This window comes from Sminthopsis crassicaudata, chromosome 2, assembly GCF_048593235.1.
Source record: "Sminthopsis crassicaudata isolate SCR6 chromosome 2, ASM4859323v1, whole genome shotgun sequence".
NCBI lineage: Eukaryota > Metazoa > Chordata > Mammalia > Dasyuromorphia > Dasyuridae > Sminthopsis > Sminthopsis crassicaudata.
The window spans coordinates 631,712,109-631,731,840 of record NC_133618.1 but is presented as its reverse complement, the minus strand read 5'-3'; the positions used below and the strand labels follow the sequence as shown (position 1 = coordinate 631,731,840).

Genomic DNA, 19,732 nt, shown 5'->3' with positions numbered 1-19,732 from the left:
AATTGAAAAAAATGGAGGTTCAGAGAAATAAAGGTATTTTAAGGTCCCATGGTCCATGGAATTGCTAGAGTTGGGAACTAGGTGAAATAGAAAGAGGCCAGATTGAAGAAAGAAAGTAGGAATGCGAGTCTGCTTCAGAATAGGAATTGTCTTCTGACTTTATATTCTGAGCTTTTTCTGTTCCACAGTGCTTCTGCAACTTTTACAAGAAACACCTGACTAGAGGCCATTTGACATGGTGCTAAGTCTACAGATATAGTGACTTAAGTCAAAAGACCTGGGTTCAAATGTAGATTCTTCATCTTAAAAGCTGGGCAATCCCAAGCAAATTACTTCTCTGTGCCCCAGTCTCCTTATTTAAAAATGGAGGGGATTGAACTAGCTGAAATGCCCTGTGAAGTGACATTGTCTTGCATTTCTGATTCCTCCTCATTGTGTTCCTTCTTTTTACAACAGGTAACTGTTGTGTCTTCCCGCATTCTCTTACCTAGTCTAAACACTCCTTCCGTCATAAATGGTTGTCTCCACTTTGTCATTTTCAGAATATCATCCATTAAGTTTCTTGGTTGGGAAACATGAAATGAGGGTGTTGGAGATGTGTGACAGCTTTGGGAGAGATGGGAAGAAAAACAGAACTGACCCTAGATACTCTCCAGTGGGTTCTGTTCCTTTCCTTCACTATTGAATAGTTATCAGTGGAAGGAAGATGTGAAAGCTCCACATGTTTATGTGGTCACTTACATGAAATAGGGAAGGCTGAAGGCCACATTTAAGTTGTAACATTAACATTTTGTGCACAGGAAAAAGATGTCCGAAAATGGAAGGAAGAGTTATTGGATCAGCGACGGAGAATGATGGAGGAGAAATTACTTCATGCTGAATTTAAGCGGGAAGTGCAGTTACAAGCCATCGTGAAAAAGGCACAAGAGGAAGAAGCCAAGGTACCTTCTGAACAGTAAATGGACATTTTCCTTTTAAAGATACTTTTGTCATTTTTATCAAGCCTGATTATTTTTAAAAGGTCATAAATAGGACCAATTACTACAAATGTGTGTATGATTTTGCAGATTATATTCTTTTAAAGTAAATTTGTTCATTGTCTCAGGATGTCAGAGGCACTGTGAATACTCCTACACTGATATCTCAGATGGCTACCATCTTTATGAGACCCTGTGGCCAACTCTTTGGTGAGGAATCTCTGTCTTGAGCTAGTCTGGCTTTCACATCCCAGATGCCCAGCCCTTATCCTGAGCCTCCCAGAACTTTAGCTTTACTGGGCCTTGTGACTTCCAAGGGCACTTCTACGCTATTCTAAAGACTCAAAACAAGACTTTGTCTAACCTTAATTTTTTTTTCCTTCCCCCAATCCCTGCCCAGATGATACTAGGAAATCTGAAACTGTCTTGTCAGAATATTCATTTGTTGAATGGCAGGAACATGTGAATATTAGAACTCACTTTATGACTATTTTAATAGTCATTTTTCAGTTGGTTTAAATGGATTCACATTTGTTTAGTTTTCTAGCACATTTACCTTAGTTATTATTTTTATGCTGATGTAACTTCTGTAATCATATTAAGGAAATCATGGTTTATATAATTCCCATTTAGACAAATGTTTAAATTCCTGAAGTAAATTTATATAGCTTACAAATAAGTGAGATTAGTGACCTTTGGGGCTCCTTTATTCTTGAAAATCTAATTTAATTGAGCCAGAAGACTTAGATAAAGCACTTACTTTTGGATAATGTAGTCAGGAGACCCTGCTGACAATTACTGCCTAAGTTGGTTCTATACCTTCCAGTTGTTGGTTATTAACCAATCTCTGAAATTCCTTTTCTAAATATGTTTCTGTGAAAAAAAAACCACACAAAAGCAGAAAATCCACCATTTTTCCTCCTCCCTCATTATTTATGACTGAGTTATTTTTAATGGAATTGCACATCGGCTGTAATCTTTGTCAAAGGATGCTATCACTTTCTCATTTGGTGTTGTCTAACATTTTAATTGGTGAAAAATTGTAGCTCTTCTTGCTTTTGGACTGTCTTAACTTTGTACTGGGTAATTTCTTCTTGGTTGAAAATTATCATAACTATTTTATTTTAGAATAATGTTTCATACTTCTGAGGAGGTTCTACATCCCAGTTGTCTCATAAGCCTTATGATATAGGTAATGTATTTTGTATTATTTTTAATCAGTTAGAAGGTTCCTTACTTAATAGTATAATGTAGTTGGTTTTCCATTTTTCCAGTATTGCTACTCAGATATCAAACTTGGTCTTTTTTCCCCTTTGTGCATCCAGATATGTTAATGAATTGATCTTTTGTATTCATAGTTTAAAAAAAATCTTCATATTTTACTCCTCTCACACAAGTCATGGAAAACACCTCTTAAAAAGCAGTTTGTAGAAAGAAATGTTTTATTAAAGTGTTTTAAAGGGTCCATATTGTTTTTAAAAGGTAGTACATTAAAATAAATAGCATTTTGTTTTACAAATCAATAATTTGCAGATTAAATATCTGGGAATTGTATTTAGATTTTGTTAGTTGGTTGTTTAGGACTTCAAACTGGTTTTCTCTTAGAAAAAGTATTATAGATTGTATTTTAATTCTCAGGCCAACCCAGAAATGTACATCCATAATACATTTAAAGTATATTATTCATTCTCCACTAAAATCTTCTTTTGACTGATTGTGCAAAGTGTACTTGGGTTCTTCAGAGCTCTAGCAGAAGACCCCAAATATGGGCAGGTTCTAAATCTAGAAAAACTAGAAACAGATGTGTGACCATTTCTGTCTCTTATTATCTGTGAACCAGACTAGTTACGAATAAGAAAGGCCTATTGCTATGAAGACTGAATAGCAAATGAATTTTTATTTGGTCAAACAAACCCATGAAAACTTAGAAAGATGCTGTGATCTCAATGGTGAAAGGTTATTTGCCACATCAAGATAACCACATCTTTTTAGTTTTGAAACAAATAGTCATAGAAAAAGATGTTTTGTTGCATGGATAATTTGATAGACTTATTTATCATCTCTGTGTGGGTGCTCCCTCCAGTGGTACAGATCCTGAAACTCTTCCACTCATTTTCTGTGATTCTTTGTCATGTTTTTATGTAAATCCTCTAAAGTGTTCCCCCAGAAGCCTGCCCAGCAGCTGCCTTGGACCCTTGTTACATTCCCAGTTACCCTCTTTTCTAGTCAGACTTTTCTTTCTCGGTGTTTGCTATGACATTTACTTGCAGTCATGCCTGCTCTGTACTTCACCAACATTTTGGTGTCTTACAGTTTTACTGTAAGGAGGTGACGTTCCATACTTTATAGAGATTCATGGCATGAAAAATGGTTCAGAGGTGAGGGCCTTAGTGTCAGGTAGAACCTTGAGGTCATTGAAACTGTTTAGTTTCTAAAAGTCAGCCTGGTCTCCTCCTGTTTGATTGCAGGCCTAGTCCACTATCTCCCTATAGTATCTAGAACCAGTCTTAGATGACCAGGGCTTTGCCTCAAGTGGGAAACATTGTTTAGGATGGAAAATTCAGAAGGTTCTGACAATAGCTATACTTCTTGAAGGAAGGAGGAGTAGGGGCGGGGTTCTGTTGTGGGACACAGTTTGGTGGTAGGATGAGGAGAATGGGGGGAAGAAGGGCCAGCCCTAAGTATCTTCCTCTGTCAGATAAAGGGATATAATTAGATGGTCCCTAATCCTTTTCCAGCTTCTGTCCTCTAGCACTTAAGAGATTTTAGCAGAGCTGACTTTTTAAATTCTGTCAGCCTTGTCTTCAAAAGTGCATTGCCTGTCCCCCAATAATCAGGTTTTATAGAGGCCATGAAAGAAACAACTGACCTATCATTTTGATCTAAGGAACTATCAGGTAAAATAGGAACTACCAGGTGGCTTGTTTCTTGAATATTGGGCAGCAGAAGATGTGTGATCTCCTAGAATCTCTTTCCATTAGGCCTGGTGCCCTGTGGGTCTTACCCTCCTGAATGGGGTAGTGCCTACTGTTATCCTGTGTCAAGTTTGTGGTGCTTGTCCTTGATTCACAAATTCCTATTGTTACCTTCTGGCTTTTCCAAAATAGATGTTCTGATATATCAGTTCTCTGGGTTATCCATCCATCTCACATACTACGGTCTGGATAGTATATATTCTTTGTTTTTGTTTTGTTTTTCTTATGTGAGTAGTTGAGCTGAATTATTATTATTATTGTTGTGATTATGGGTTTCCCTTAGCAGGCTTTACAGCATTTCAGTGCTTGGAGTAGGAAAAATTTCTTCATAAAGAACATTTATTTGGAAGTCTTCACTATCTTTAGGCCTATGCATGATGTAACGGTACCAGTTTTTAGGGTCATCTTTTTACAAATGTTCATTATAAAATCTTCAGTAGAGGATGACCACATTTCTGTGCATCACAAAGGACCTGTGGTCTGTTGGTCTTTCTTTTGTTCTGGTTCTGGTTCCAACTCAAATGTTTGGCAAACTTGGTGTTAAAAAATTCATGTTAATTTCTTATTAAATTCTTGTCTATCAATATATATACACAAAGCCTATTTCAAGGCTTCCCAGCATACTTCTTCAGGTCTGTATGAAGATTAGTGCCTTTGTCTTCATGAAAGTGCTTCTTGTGGTTCTCCTTCTACCTGTTTTTACCATCCTTTGCTAAATCTTCATGGGTATCCCACAGGATTCTGTGCTGGGCCCTCATCTCCTCTCTGCCTTTATTATTTCTCTTGGGGATCCCATCAATTCTTGTGAATTCAGTCTCCATGCCAATGATTCTGAAATCTACTTTTCTAGCCCTAAATTCTCTGTTGACCTCCAATATTAAATTTACAGCTGCCTGTTGAAATCTCCCTGGATAACTGGATGTCCAGAGATATCTGAAATTCAGGATGTCCTAAACTTAGCTCATTTTCTTTCCCAACAAAGCCTGCCCTCCTCCACACTTCCTTCTTACTATTGAAGAGCCCACCAAATTCCCAGTCACTCCAGCTTGAATCCCAAGTATCTTCTCATCTCCTCACTACCCACCTCCCCCATCCCCTATCTAATCTATTACCAAGGTCTTTGATTTTTTCTTTGTAACATATCTGTCCATATGCCTACTTCTCTGTGATATGGCCCTCACCCTGATGAAGACCTTTATTGCCTTCTGCCTGCCAGCCTGCAGATTGGTCTCCCTGCCTCTCCAGCCGTCCTTCACTTATTTGTTAAAGCAGTCCTTCCTAAAATGTAACATATCACCTCCTACTCAGTCAGACAGTGGCTCCCTGTCACTTTTAGGATAATGTAGAAAATCTTGCAATTTTCTCATATCTGGACCACCTCCCCGTGCTACTGGCTACTGGTAATTAGCACCCCAGTTTCACTCATTTTGTGATCTGGTAACATTGGCTTAAATAAAATATTGCCTATCAGCTTCAGGCATTTATTCTACCCATCTCCCATCATGTCTGGAATGTTCTCCCTCTACCTCTCTACCTCCTGACTTCCCAGAACTTTTATCTAAAATTTTGCCTTCTTGAGGAAGCCTTTCTCAGGATCCCTAATTCCAGAGCCTTCCTTCTTTTGATTATTTCGAATTTATCCTGTCTGTAGTTTGTACATAATTGTTTATATTGTACCTTTCAAGTCAGAATTACCTAAAAAACAGTGACTGGTCAGCCTTTTTATTTCGCTAGAACTTAGCAATAGGCACTTAACAAATATTTATTGCCTTTAATTGAGCTTAATTGTAGGGGAAAAAAAGAGTAAAATTCCAGAACTAGGCAATCAAGTCTAGGTCCTTTGTCCACCTGGTCTTCTTTTTGGAATATAGTTAAGTTGGCATTTGTCTTTTTACAAAGCTTTATGTTTAGTTGTGGTAATGTCCATAGGCTTAAATGTGTATTCCAAAGGATAAATCTGTATTTCCTAGGTAAGAGATCAATATCAAAATAAGAAAAGATGACATAGGTTCCTGCCTGCTCTTTTGAGATACTTTCAGATTGCTCAGTAGCATGCTTCTGTTGGTTTCTAAAAGCTATTTGGCATTTTTTTGGTAGAGAAGCTACATATATCTCCACTAATGAATTCATGTTGAAAGACTTTGCTAATGAAGAGACCAACCCACTGAAAGACTTCAGATGGGGGACAAGTGACCTTCCCAAAGTGGTGTCTTTTGAACAAAGACCAGCTTAAGTTCAGAGAGGCTTATAATCAAAAGTTACCCAGGTCATCATTCCAAAATTCATGAAGGATTTTATAAGGCAAAGTAATCTATATCTTTGGAAGAAGTATATCCATTGCGGATTAGATTACTCTTAATTTCTAGGTTGAATTCAGTTTGAAAGTCATTGAGTTATCCATTGCTTTTATTATAGGTAAATGAAATCGCATTTATAAATACTTTGGAAGCCCAGAATAAACGTCATGATGTGCTTTCTAAGTTGAAAGAATATGAACAACGGCTGAATGAATTACAAGAAGAACGTCAGCGAAGACAAGAGGAAAAGCAGGCCCGAGATGAAGCAGTGCAGGTGATTAACTTTTAATTAGTACATCTTAGTGTCATTGAGCTGTCTGAAGAAATGCTCTGAAGTCACTTTTCCTGAGAAAGGCCCTCTGTAATTCCATCTCACTCCCTGGAGAAATTGAGATATCTCTTCTTTAATATAAGGGAGAAAGGGCATAATCTGGCACTATGCTGAGTGCTTTACAATTACCTCCTTTGATCCTCACAACCCACCTTGGGAGGGAGGTGCTGGTATCATCCTCATTTAACAGTTGAGTAAACTGAGGCAGACATAAGAATCAGAGGCTAGATTTGAAATCAGGTCTTCCTGACTAGATCCAGCTCTCCATGATGGCACCATGTTGCTGCTTCCATGTCAATGATAGAGCCAGAATTGGGAATCATACAAAATGGAAGTAAACATGAGAGAGGTTTAAAATTTATAGCTAAGAGTTGTCCCCTTGGAGCTCAAGAGGCTGATGCTGGGGACATTGGTTTGAGAGACCATGTAGAAAGAGGTGGTTATTACTTCTGGGAATTTATTTTTTTTTTTAATGTCATTTCCCACCCATCCCTCCTGCTATCTTTCTCCTCCTCCCATGGAGAAGAAATACAAAAAATTTGTCTTGAAAGCACTGTCAAACCACATAAATATCCTCATTGGCTGTTGTAAGGGAGGGAATCTTCTTTATCAATCTTCTTAATTCGTTAAAATTGTTCCTTTAAAAAAAATTTTTTTTTTGAGGCTGGGGTTAAGTGACTTGCCCAGGGTCACACAGCTAGGAAGTGTTAAGTGTCTGAGACCAGATTTGAACTCGGGTCCTCCTGAATTCAAGGCTGATGCTCTATCCACTGCGCCCTTTAAAAAATTTTACTAATGTGATCACATCACTGCTCATTTCACTTTGTATCACTCCATACAAGTCTTCCAAGACAGATAAAGAAAGAAAGGTAATAAGTATTGATAAGCATAATCAACTCTTATGGATGTGACTCTTTTCAACAGTGAGGTGATTCAGGCCAATTCCAATATGTTTGTGAAGGAGAGAGCCATCTGCACCCAGAGAGGACTGTGGGGACTGAGTGTGGGTCACTACAGTATTTTCACTCTTTCTGTTGTTGTTTGCTTTTTGTTTTCTCATTTTTTCTCCTTTTGGTCTGATATTTCTTGTGTTACATGATAAATGTGGAAATATGTTTGGAAGGATTGCACATGTTTAACATATATTGGATTACCTGCTATCTAAGGGAGGGAGGTGGAGAAAAGGAAGGGAGAAAAATTTGGAACACGAGGTTTTGCAAGGGTGAACGTTGAAGATTGTCTTTGCATATGTTTTGAAAATAAAAAGCTTTTATTTTAAAAAAAATTAAAGAAGAGGGTAAATTACTTGCTTACAAAATATTGAATGTCTGAAACTGGATTTGAATTCAGATCTTCTGACTCGAAGCCCAGTGTTCTTTCTGCTTGCCATCACATACCTTTCCTGTCAGATACTACATACAGTCCATATATCTTGTTGTGATGAAGTCCTCGTAATGGCTATGGGAGAGGAGGGTGTCTAGAACCAGGATTTCATGTGTGGACATTCTCTTCTTGATGCAGATTGCATCTCATCTCTCAGCTACACGAAGTTGCTTGGAGGTATCCAGAGTCTCAATGACTAGTCTGTGTCAGGGACAGGTCTTGAACCCAGAGCTTCCCGAATCTCCAGCCAACTCTCAGCGTGCCCCTCATGTGTGAGCATTGCATTTGTCTGGTGAAGTGAATGCTGCAGACATTATCAGCCTTCTTTTGTAGATAAAGAAGTTGAGCCACAGAGAGGAGAGGCAGCCATTTGTACAGTGCCGCAGGATAGTCAGTCAGTGTTGGTGCTTTGGTCTCCACGCCTAGCTCCCTCCTGTGCCTGCCTCATGAGCCATATGTCCTCAGCTCTCCCAAAGGCTTGTTAGATAGAAGGCCACCAAGAGAGTCTATCAGCTGGCCAGCATTTGTGGAGTGGCTGCTCTGGGCAAGGCACATGCCCCAGTATGTCTGTTTGGTGCTTCAGAAGCATGATTTTGTATTATAATTTCTCGTATTGTTAAATTAATAATTTTGTAATTAAATACTTTTGTTGCAGCAAATCAGATGAAAGAATAAGTTACTTTAAGATGGATGTGTTTTGGCCCTTGGGTTTATTTTGCCACTGCTAGAACTGTGTTCCTTGTGGCTAAGGCAGAAATCTGCCACCAAAAAGCTAATCTCTTGGTCAATGGAAAGAGTGGGAAGGCTTTCATTATTTTTCAATTGAAAACTTATATCTTTGGAAACAATGATTCTGATATTAGGAACGCAAACGAGCTCTGGAAGCTGAGCGTCAGGCTCGAGTGGAAGAGCTGCTGATGAAGAGGAGAGAGCAGGAGGCGCGCATCGAGCAGCAGAGGCAAGAGAAAGAGAAAGCTCGGGAGGACGCGGCCCGGGAACGAGCCAGGTAACTCCCTCCCCCACCTGGTAATGGTGGTATGCTGCCACTGAGCACTTTTCTGAATGCTCCAAAACACTAATCCAGTTTACCAGAAATTCTGTTAATGCTGTGAAAAGTTGCTGAAGAATTTCCCCTGAATGAGGGGCAGAAATCACTCACACTCTGCACTGTTCCCCATGTTGATAATGAATTTAGCATGTTGAGTCCCAGTCTTGACACTCCAGAACTCTCAGGTAGATACTTTTCCCTGAAGTCTAGAGGACCACTCCTAGACTCATTAGAGGCCATAGAAACAGAAAGAAAATCCATGTGTACAAAAATATTTATAACCACTCTGTCATAGTGGCCAAGAATTGGAAATTGAAGGCTTGCCTATCAGTTAGAAAATTACTGGACAAATTACAGCATGTATTTGTGATGGAATCCTATTGTGCTATAAAAAATGATGAATGGCATGGTTTTGGAAAAACCTGGAAGGACTATTATGAATTGATGCAAAGTAAAGTTAGTAGAACTTGGGGAACAATTTACACAGTGATAGTAGTAAGAGTTGGAGACAGAATTAGAGTACTGAATTAGAGCATTGGTGTGACTGTTTTAGAAGGCAATTTGGAATTATGCACATAAAATGATTAAAATGTCTGTCCTCATTGAATCAGAGGCTTCATTCCTGGATTTATAATCCAAGAAACTGATCAATGAGAAGAAAGTACCCATGCACTCCAGAATATCAGCACTCCTTGTGGTAGCTAAGAACTGAGAACAAACTAGGAGCAATCTCCAGTTGGAGATTGGCTCAAACAAATTGTGGTCCATGAATGAAATGGAACATTGTTGTACTATAAGAAATGATCTGTGATGGACACAGAGATGCATGGAAAGATCTCCAAGAGCTGATACAGAGTAAAATTTGCAGAGCCAAGAAAACAAAACCCCAAAAGTGACCCCAGCAGTGTTTAGACAGAGTAGCCCCACACCAAAACACCCAAAGTGAATGTAACTCAGAGATGAAGATGCTGTGGGACTTGAACGAGGAGAAATGAAAGAACCCCACCAACCCACCCTCCTTGGAGGTGAGAGGTCGACTACCCAGGTTTTCAAACTATTTCAAAGTATTAGTCAGCTGTACTGATTTTTTTCTTTTCCAGACACACCATATTTGTTACATAGAATGGGTCTCTAGGACAGGTGGGATAGTTGAGTTAACTATGATGATATAAGAAATATATGATGTCTTAAAACTTTTTTTTTCCAAAGAAAGACTTAGAATACTGGTCAACATAAGGAACCAACCAGTTTCATAAGATTGATGACGAAACATATTACCTACTTCCAGGGAGAGAGGAAATAGGCTCAGTGCAAGACAGAAATAAGTGTTTTGTTGATCATGGGTAGTGAAGGAGTCTGTTTTGTAATGGCCCTTTTTTCTTTCTTGCTTTCTTATTGGGTGAGGGAGATAGGGGGCAAGGGAGAGAATTTGGAACTGAAAATCAAATTTCAAACAATTGAAGATTGGTCCTAGATGGTAACTCTATGTGAAGTATAGACCTTATTTAGTTGAAGTATATATCTCTGTAACTTCTGTCTATATACCATTCTTTACTGAAATCCATTAAGAACCACAGAAGGAATGATCTTTTGAATGCGTTCATTGATCACTATTGTATTTCAGAATGATGGACCAAATTGCAGATTTAATTTGACATACCTTTTTAAAAATTAAAGGTATTTTATTGATATTTTTGCTTTTGCATCACCTAAATTTCCCTTGTGTCATTTCTTTCCCTATTCTTCAAGAGTCAACCATTATAACACTTACTTTTCTTATCCAAAAAAAAATCTCCAAAACAACAACTTAGTGGGACTGATGAATATATCAAAAAAAAGATGATGCTCTCTGTACTAATGTTCTCCATCTGTGGCCCTCTGCTTCTCCAAGTGACTGGCAGGGATGTGTTTCCTTCAGGCTCTTTGGAGGCAAGGTTGTTGGTGGTGATGTTGCAGTTTTGGGATCCTGGTCTCTGCCTTGGGTCAGTTCCCATCAGCCTTCCCACGCTCCTCTTGGCCCCCTCTCACAGCGCAGTCCTGGTGTACTGCCTTCACACAGCGGGGGCTCTGCTTGTCCTGTACAGCTGCAGAAGGTGCAATTGCCTCCCACTGGCAGTGACCCCTCAGGGCAGGGGCTGGGCAGGAGGCATAGGCGTCTTAGGTGTTTTGTTTACAGGGCCTCATCTGGTTTTTCAGCTGGAATCGTCAGAGTAGTTGTGAGTTTGCCCTTTTTGTTTTTAGTGATTTGGAATATTTTTGTGAAGCCTTTAATAATTGGCCATTCTTCTTCTGAGAATAGTTGGCTCATAACCCCCCCCTCCCCTCCCAACTTTGCATCTCTGCTGGATGTGAGCTGAAATCATGTAGTTATGATGCGTTCTTTGCTCTGGGTCCTGTGACTAGTAAGACCTCCCAGACCTCTCCAAAATAGGAATTGTAGGCAAGAAATGAAGCTCATATACCTCTCTCCACCTCTGAGATTAAAACATTCTCAGGTACCTTCAAGTAACCTAACAGTGAAGAAGGGTCCCTTGTCCCCGAGGCACTTCCTGAGCACCCCGTCCCCCGAAGATGGCCCTCTCTTCCAGGGCTGCACTAGCAAACCACGGGCTGCCCCAAACCCTTTTCCAGTGGACAGCCAAAAGGTTGCTGGCTCCGGGCCTGCAGGAGACAGTGCCCTGTGTGACAGCATTGTCAGAGCATCAAGAGGTGAATTTACCAGAAGATAATTTTTTTAATCAATACTTTCATTTAAAAATTTACTTTTCTTTTTACATGGAATCTTTGCTTTTTGTTTGTCCCATTCTAATTAGCTGGTAATGCATTACTTGTGTAAGGCTTTCTCAGCTTTTAATTCTTTTTCCAATGCAGCTTTTACTTCCTTTAATGCTGCATTTTACGTGTCCTTCTTCACTTCTTTCTTTTAGGTGATGTTGTAGTCCTTGTAAACAGGACATTCTTTTTCCTGAGTCTCTTTGTGCTTATGGAGTTCTTCTGGAATTATCTCTTGAGTTCTCTTACTTTTTCTTCATTTTATTTGACATTTTCTTCTACTTCTCATTTTCTAGAATGAGACTCAGTGCTTGGGTGAGACTTTTCTTCCCACCTAGCCCTTTTCATAAGATGGGCAGACGCTTGATGTCATTGATCCTCAGTGTGTCATCTTAGGTCATTCCCGTGGAGGGATCCAGACAATCCTGGCTCGGGGCTCCATCCCCAGGGCTTTGATTTCTGTTTTGGTCACAGCCTTTTCATCTCTTTGCACTGTCCTAAACGTCACGTTGGCTCCGTCCATTGCTGTGATTGAGACCCAACTCACCTGAATGATGTTGATTGTGCTGTTAGTCAATACCCATTAAACACCTATCATGTGCCAGCCCTGTGCTAAGTGCCACAGATACAATAAGAGGCCAGAGATCCTCCCCTCCGGGAGTTCACAGTCTAATGGGGGAGATAACAAATAGGTACAAACAAGCTATTGTATATAGGGCATCTAGTAGAAGGAAGCACTGGAATGAAAAGGGTTCCCTGGAGGAGATAGGATTTTAGATGGGATGCTGCTTTCTCTTGTTCTCCTCCTATCTACGTAACTGCTGCTGCTTAGTCTCCTGGATCTTCATTTAGCTTTTCTCTGCTGTTTGTGGGCATGCCCCCAGGTTTTGTCTTGGACCATCTTCTCTTTTCTGCTTTCAGTTATCGTCTCTACTTTGATGATTCCCATCTAATTATCCATCCCCTAACTTCATGCTGGCTTCTCCAGGCTTATATCTCCAACAGCCTCTTGGATGTCCTACGGTCATAACAAGCTCAGCCTGGCCAACACTCGGCTCATTGTCTTTCTCTGACAACCCTCCCTTCTCCCACATCTCCCTCTACCTCTTGAAGGCACGACCATCACCAGTCACCGAGGCTTGTGGTCTCTCTCATCCCACCATAGCCAGTGCTTTGTGAAGGCCTGCCATAAAACATTCCCAGTCCCCTCTTCTCTTGGCCCTGATCGCCTCATGATGGCCCCTTGGTGGGACTCAGCTCCCTCTTGCCTCTAGGATCAAATACAAACTCATCTTTGGCATTCCAGGCCCTTCCTAACCTTGCTCTGACTCTCAGTCCAGTGACACTGGGCTTCTTGCTGTTAAGACATTCCATCACAGAAACAACTACACTCAGAGAAGGAACACTGGGAAGTGAATGTAAATCGTTACCACTACTGTCTATCTACCCAGGTTACTTATACATTCAGAATCTAATACTTAATATGTGCAACAAGAAAATTGTATTTACACACATATATTGTATCTAGGTTATATTGTAACATATGTAAAATGTATGGGATTGCCTGTCATCAAGGGGAGGGAGTAGAGGGAGGGAGGGGATAATTTGTAAAAATGAATACAAGGGATAATATTATAAAAAAAATTACTCATGCATATATACTTTGAAAAAAATTATAAATAAATAAAATTTAAAAATAAATAAATAAAATAAAAACAATTGTTAAAAAAAAAAAAGTTGCTCTCTAAAGAGCAAGGAGAAAGTAACAACAATAAAACACATTAGGAAGTTTAAAAAAAAAAAAAAAAAGACATTCCATCTCCCATTTTTTCTGACCATTCCTTGTGCCTGTCACTCTCTCTTCCCTACCTCCTGGACTCTTTCAGATCTTAACTAGTCTCCCCTGCAAGAAGCCTCCTCGTTCCCCATAATGCTGCTGCCTTCCCTTTCCTTACCCCATATGTATATTAGGTATCCATTGTTGTTTCCTGTTGTCTCCACCTTTAGACTGGAGTTCCATGACTGCAGGAGCTGATCTGTTTCATGCACGTCTCTTCATCTTTCCCCCGACAGCCCTTTCCTCTCAACAGAGGAAATCATTGACATCCAGCCTGTGTGGGCTGTCTCTCACAGACAATACTCCTTCCCTTTTCTCTGTGTCACTGATGCCTGGAAGGTATTTTCTCTTTGGTTTTGCCTCATATAATTTTTTTATTTCCTTTAAGAATCTGCTGGAGTCTTCCTGATCCCAGCCTCTGTTAGTGCCCTTCATTTTGTATTTATTATGTATACACTTACATACATGGATACCCAGTTTATAAATATCAGAGGGGAGGAGAGTTGAACTCTAATAAACTGCTTTAAGAGAAGGAATGATTTAATTTTTGTCTTATATTTCTGTAACCTAATCCAGAGTATGGCACATCAGAGACACATAATAATTGTTAATTAATTAAACCTTTTAACCACTTAGTACAGATAGTCAGTTAATAACATTGGATTTAAGGTTCAAATGTAAGAGATCTATTTTCTGGAATATGGATGTGTTACTGACTCCTGCTGTAAATAAGTGCTTCACTTTAGATTTCTCCAAGTACTGGTAGAACAATCACATTCTTGGAAATACAAATTATGATAATTGCTTTTTCTTTAGACTCATGGTTTAATAGATGGGCTTTTTCAATTCTTTTTTCGGCTGACTTTTCATGATTGCCTAAAACTCAGATAAGTTGAAAGCCTCCTTTTTCCAAACTTATCTAAATTATTTGAGAAATTTTTGAGTTACTTTCACTCACCAGGAATCATGAATACTTATTTTAAACCAAATAAATAAATTAAAAATCATCTCATCAATTTCAAAAGGACCATTATTGAAAATTGTTTATATATAAATACTTTGTGTATATATAAAGATAAGGTGTGAATGTGTTCTTTGTTGCTCATAAAGGAAAGAAAAGATTTGTTCATCAAATGTAATTAAATTTTCCTAGACAATTTTAGATAACTTGGCAGTGAGGCTTTTACTCATGAAAACTTTTAATACTTGAAAATGTGCCCTTTAAATGAAGCTGAACCAAACCAACATTTACGCTCTGTGTTTGGTCTAGTATTTGGCAAGAAAATAAATTATCTGTCTTTGTTTAATTTGGCACAGTGTTCAAAAACACCCAAACTTAATATTTTAGCACTGAGGATAAGAAAGTAATAAACTTACTTTAAATTAAACTGCAAGTCACATATCGTATGTCTAGACTTAGAAGAGAGCCTCAGGGATTATTCAGCCCAAGTTGCTCATTTTACACATCAGAAAATTGAGGTCCAGCAAGGGTGGGTGACTTGCTTCTGGTTACACAGTTTATAAGTATCAGAGAGAAGATTTGAACTCTGATCCTTGGTTTCCAGAGCACATGGCTGTCAATTTTGACAGTCTTCACCTTAAATTTTTAATCTTACAACTTTCTCCTTACAGTTCCATTGTGGTATATTTTGTCTTACATCATCTTTAGAATCTATTTCTTGAATGTCATGATAATAGCCACTTTATTTATTTATTGGCCGAGGCAATTGGGTTAAGTGACTTGCCCAGGATCACACAGCTAGGAAGTGTTAATAAGTCTAAGACTAGATTTGAACTCAGGTCTTGCTGACTTCAGGGCTGGTGCTCTTATCACTGCGCCATCAAGCTGCCCCATAACTAATTTTTTTTAGAACGTTTCTTTTGATCCTAATATATGTGGAGATCTTATATGAGACGTATCATTTTCAATCCAAAGTTGGTTGGAATTGCCTTGAATCATTGAAATGCTGAAAAGAGCCAAGTCCATCATAAGTAATCATCACATAATCTTGCTGTTGCTATGTACAATGTTTTCCTGGTTCTGCTTATTTCACCTAGCATTAGTTCATGTAAGTCTTTCCAGCCTTTTCTAAAACCAGCCTGGTCATCATTTTTTATGGAATAATAATATTCCATTACTTTCATATATCACAGCTTGTTCAGCCATTTCCCAACTGATGGGCATCCACTCATTTTCCAATTCTTTAACACTACAAAAGGAGCTGCTGCAAACATTTTTGCATGTGGGACCTTTTCCCTCCTTTAAAAAAAAATTGTGTTTATTTTCCCCAGTTGCATATTTTAAAAAATGAACTTTTTTTTTTTGGGGGGGACAAATTTGACTCAGTTCTCTATATTTTAGAAATGAGGCCTTTATCAGAAACACTGACTATGAACTTTCACTCCCCTCCACCCCCCAGTTTTCTGCTTCTATTCAAATCTTGGCTATATTGGTTTTGTTTGTACAAAAACTTTTGTACAATATGTAAAAAATGAATATTCCATATAATTTAATATAATCAAAGTTATCCATTTTTCATTTCATTATGTTCTCTAGTTCTTCTGTGGCCATAAATTCCTTTTTCTCCAAATGTCTGATAGGTAAACTATCTCTTGCTCTCCTAACTTGCTTGTAGTATCACCCTTTATACCTAAATTACATACCCATTTTGACCTTATTTTGATATGGGATGTAGTTCTATGCTGATTCTCATATTATTTTCCAGTTTTCCCAGCAATTTTTGACAAATAGTAAATTCTTTTCCTAGAAGTCTTTGGGTTTATCAAACAGTAGATTACCAAGTCATTGATTACTGTGTCATGTGTATTTAACCTATTCCACTGATCCACCACTCTTATTTCTTAGCCAGTATCAGATGGTTTTGGTATTTGCCGCTTTATAATAAAGTTATAGGTTTGGTACTGCGAGGCCATTGTTCTTTGCATTTTATTTTTCATTAATTTCCTCAATATTTACCTTTTCTTTTTCCAGATGAAGTTTGTTATTTTTTTTCTTGTTCTATAAAATAATTTTTGGGAGTTTAATTGATATGACACTGAACAAGTAGACTAATTTAGGTAGAATTGTCATTTTTATTATATTAGTTTGACTTAACCTATGAGCAATAGATCTAAACAGCTGGAAAATGATCAAACTTTATTTGTGTGAAAAGTGTTTTGGGATTGTGTTCACATAATTCCTAGGTTTGTTTTGGTAGGTAGACACCCAAATATTTTATTTTGTCTACAGTTATTTTAATTGGAATTTCTCTTTCTATGGTTTGTTGTTGGGCTTTGTCAGTAACATATAGAAATGCTGATGATTTGTATAGGTTTATTTTATATTCTGTTCTCTCTTTTATGATCTCTTTGGGATACAGACTCAGTACTGACACTGTTGGATCAAAGGGTATATATAGTTTTGTGGCCTTTGGGGCATAGTTCCAAATTGTTCTTCAGAATGATTAGACTACTCCCCCAGTAGTATATTAGTGCCTCTATTTTTCCATAGCCTCTCCAGCATGTCATTTTTTTTTCCTATTGTCTTAGCCAATTTGATGGATATCTCAATCTAGTGTACTTCAAGTTGTTTTAATTTTCATTTCTCTAATTATTATATATATAACAAGTTAGAACACTTTGGGTTTTTTTTGTTTTTTTTTAATTTTGTTTTTTATTAATTTTTATAATTATAACTTTTTTTGACAGTACATATGCATAGGTAATTTTTTTACAGCATTATCCCTTGTACTCCCTTCTGTTCCGAGTTTTTCCCCTCCTTCCCTCCACCCCCTCCCCTAGATGGCAGGCATTCCCATACATATTAAATATCTTATAGTATATCCTAGGTACAATATATATATGTACAGAACCAAATTTTGTTGTTGTTGTTTCAAAAGAAGGATTGTATCCACAAGGTAAAAATAATCTGGGAAGAGAAACAAAACAAAACAAAAAACAATGCTCACAGTTTACACTCATTTCCCAATGTTCCTTTTCTGGATGTAGCTGATTCTGTCCATCATTGATCAATTGGAATTGGATTAGCTCTTCTCTATGTTGAAGATATCCACTTCCATCAGAATACATCCTCATAGAGTATCATTGTTGAAGTGTATAGTAATCTCCTGGCTCTACTCATTTCACTCAGCATCAGTTGATGTAAGTCTCTCCAAGCCTCTCTGTATTCCTCCTGTTGGTCATTTCTTACAGAACAATAATATTCCATAACCTTCATATACCATAATTTACCTAGCCATTCTCCAATTGATGGACATCCATTCATTTTCCAATTTCTAGCTACAACAAAAAGGGCTGCCACAAACATTTTGGCATACACAGGTCCCTTTCCCTTCTTTAGTATTTCCTTGGGATATAAGCCTAATAGCAGCACTGCTGGGTCAAAGGGTATGCACATTTTGATAAATTTTGGGGCATAATTCCAGATTGCTCTCCAGAATGGTTGGATCCATTCACAACTCCACCAACAATGTACCAGTGTCCCAGTTTTCCCACAGCCCCTTCAACATTCATCGTTATTTGTTCCTGTCATCTTAGCCAATCTGACACGTGTGTAATGATACCTCAGATTGTCTTAATTTGCATTTCTCTGATCAATAGTGATTTGGAACACTCTTTCATATGAGTGGAAATAGTTTCAATTTCATCATCTGAAAATTGTCTATTCATATCCTTTGACCATTTATCAATTGGAGAATGGCTTGATTTCTTATAAATTAAAATCAATTCTCTGTATATTTTGGAGATGAGGCCTTTATCAGAACCTTTAACTGTAAAAATGTTTTCCCAATTTGTTACTTCCCTTCTAATCTTGTTTGCATTAGTTTTGTTTGTGCAGAAACTTTTTAATTTGGTGTAATCAAAATGTTCTATTTTATGATCAGTAATGGTCTTTAGTTCTCCCTTGGACACAAACTCCTTCCTCCTCCACAAGTCCGAGAGGTAAACTATCCTATGTTCCTCTAATTTATTTATGATTTCATTCTTTATGCCTAAATCTTGGATCCATTTTGATCTCATCTTAGTATGTGGTGTTAAATGTGGGTCCATGCCTAGTTTCTGCCATACTAATTTCCAGTTTTCCCAGCAGTTTTTGTCAAATAATGAATTCTTATCCCAAAAGTTGGGATGTTTGGGTTTGTCAAACACTAGATTGCTATTTTTATTCACTATCTTGCCCTGTGAACCTAACCTATGCCACTGATCAACTAGTCTATTTCTTAGCCAATACCAAATGGTTTTGGTGACTGTTGCTTTATAATACAGTTCTAGATCAGGTACAGCTAGACCATCTTCATTTAATTTTTTTTTTCATTACTTCCTTTGAAATTCTTGACTTTTTGTTGTTCCATATGAATTCTGTTGTTATTTTTTCTAGGTCATTAAAATAGTTTCTTGGGAGTCTGATTGGTATAGCACTAAATAAATAGATTAGTTTAGGGAGTATTGTCATCTTAATTATATTCTCTCGGTCTATCCAAGAGCACTGAATGTCTTTCCAATTATTTAAATCTGACTTTATTTTTGTGGCAAGTGTTTTGTAATTTTGCTCATATAATTCCTGACTCTCCTTTGGTAGATATATTCCCAAATATTTGATACTATCGACTGTTATTTTGAATGGAATTTCTCTTTGTATCTCTTGCTGTTGGATTGTGTTGGTAATGTATAAAAATCCTGAGGATTTATGTGGATTTATTTTGTATCCTGCGACTTTGCTAAAATTCTGAATTATTTCTAATAGCTTTTTAGCAGAGTCTTTGGGGTTCTCTAAGTATACCATCATGTCATCTGCGAAAAATGACAATTTGATTTCTTCATTTCCTACTCTAATTCCTTGGATCTCTTTCTCAGCTCTTATTGCTGAGGCTAGCATTTCTAGTACTATATTGAATAGTAATGGTGATAGTGGGCAACCTTGTTTCACTCAAGTTAGAACACTTTGTAAGAGTATTGATAGCTTTATTCTTCTGAAAACTGTTACTCTTTGACCATTTATCAATTGGGGAATGGCTCTTATTTTTATAAATTTGAGTCCATTTTCCAAATATTTGAGAAAAAAGGCCTTTATCAAAGAAATTTGTTATAATTT

At 37.8% G+C, this 19,732-nt stretch overlaps 1 protein-coding gene across 2 annotated transcripts in view; it reads left to right on the top strand.

Moving 5' to 3' along the window:
- The window catches only part of SCAPER (S-phase cyclin A associated protein in the ER), a 370,936-nt gene that overhangs the window by 86,499 nt on the left and 264,705 nt on the right, over window positions 1–19,732 (top strand). For both annotated transcript variants that reach the window (XM_074296499.1, XM_074296500.1), the window contains 3 exons: window positions 801–941; window positions 6,368–6,523; window positions 8,827–8,969. In XM_074296499.1, coding sequence (XP_074152600.1) covers window positions 801–941; window positions 6,368–6,523; window positions 8,827–8,969 — 440 coding nt within the window. The remainder of the gene's footprint in view (window positions 1–800; window positions 942–6,367; window positions 6,524–8,826; window positions 8,970–19,732) is intronic.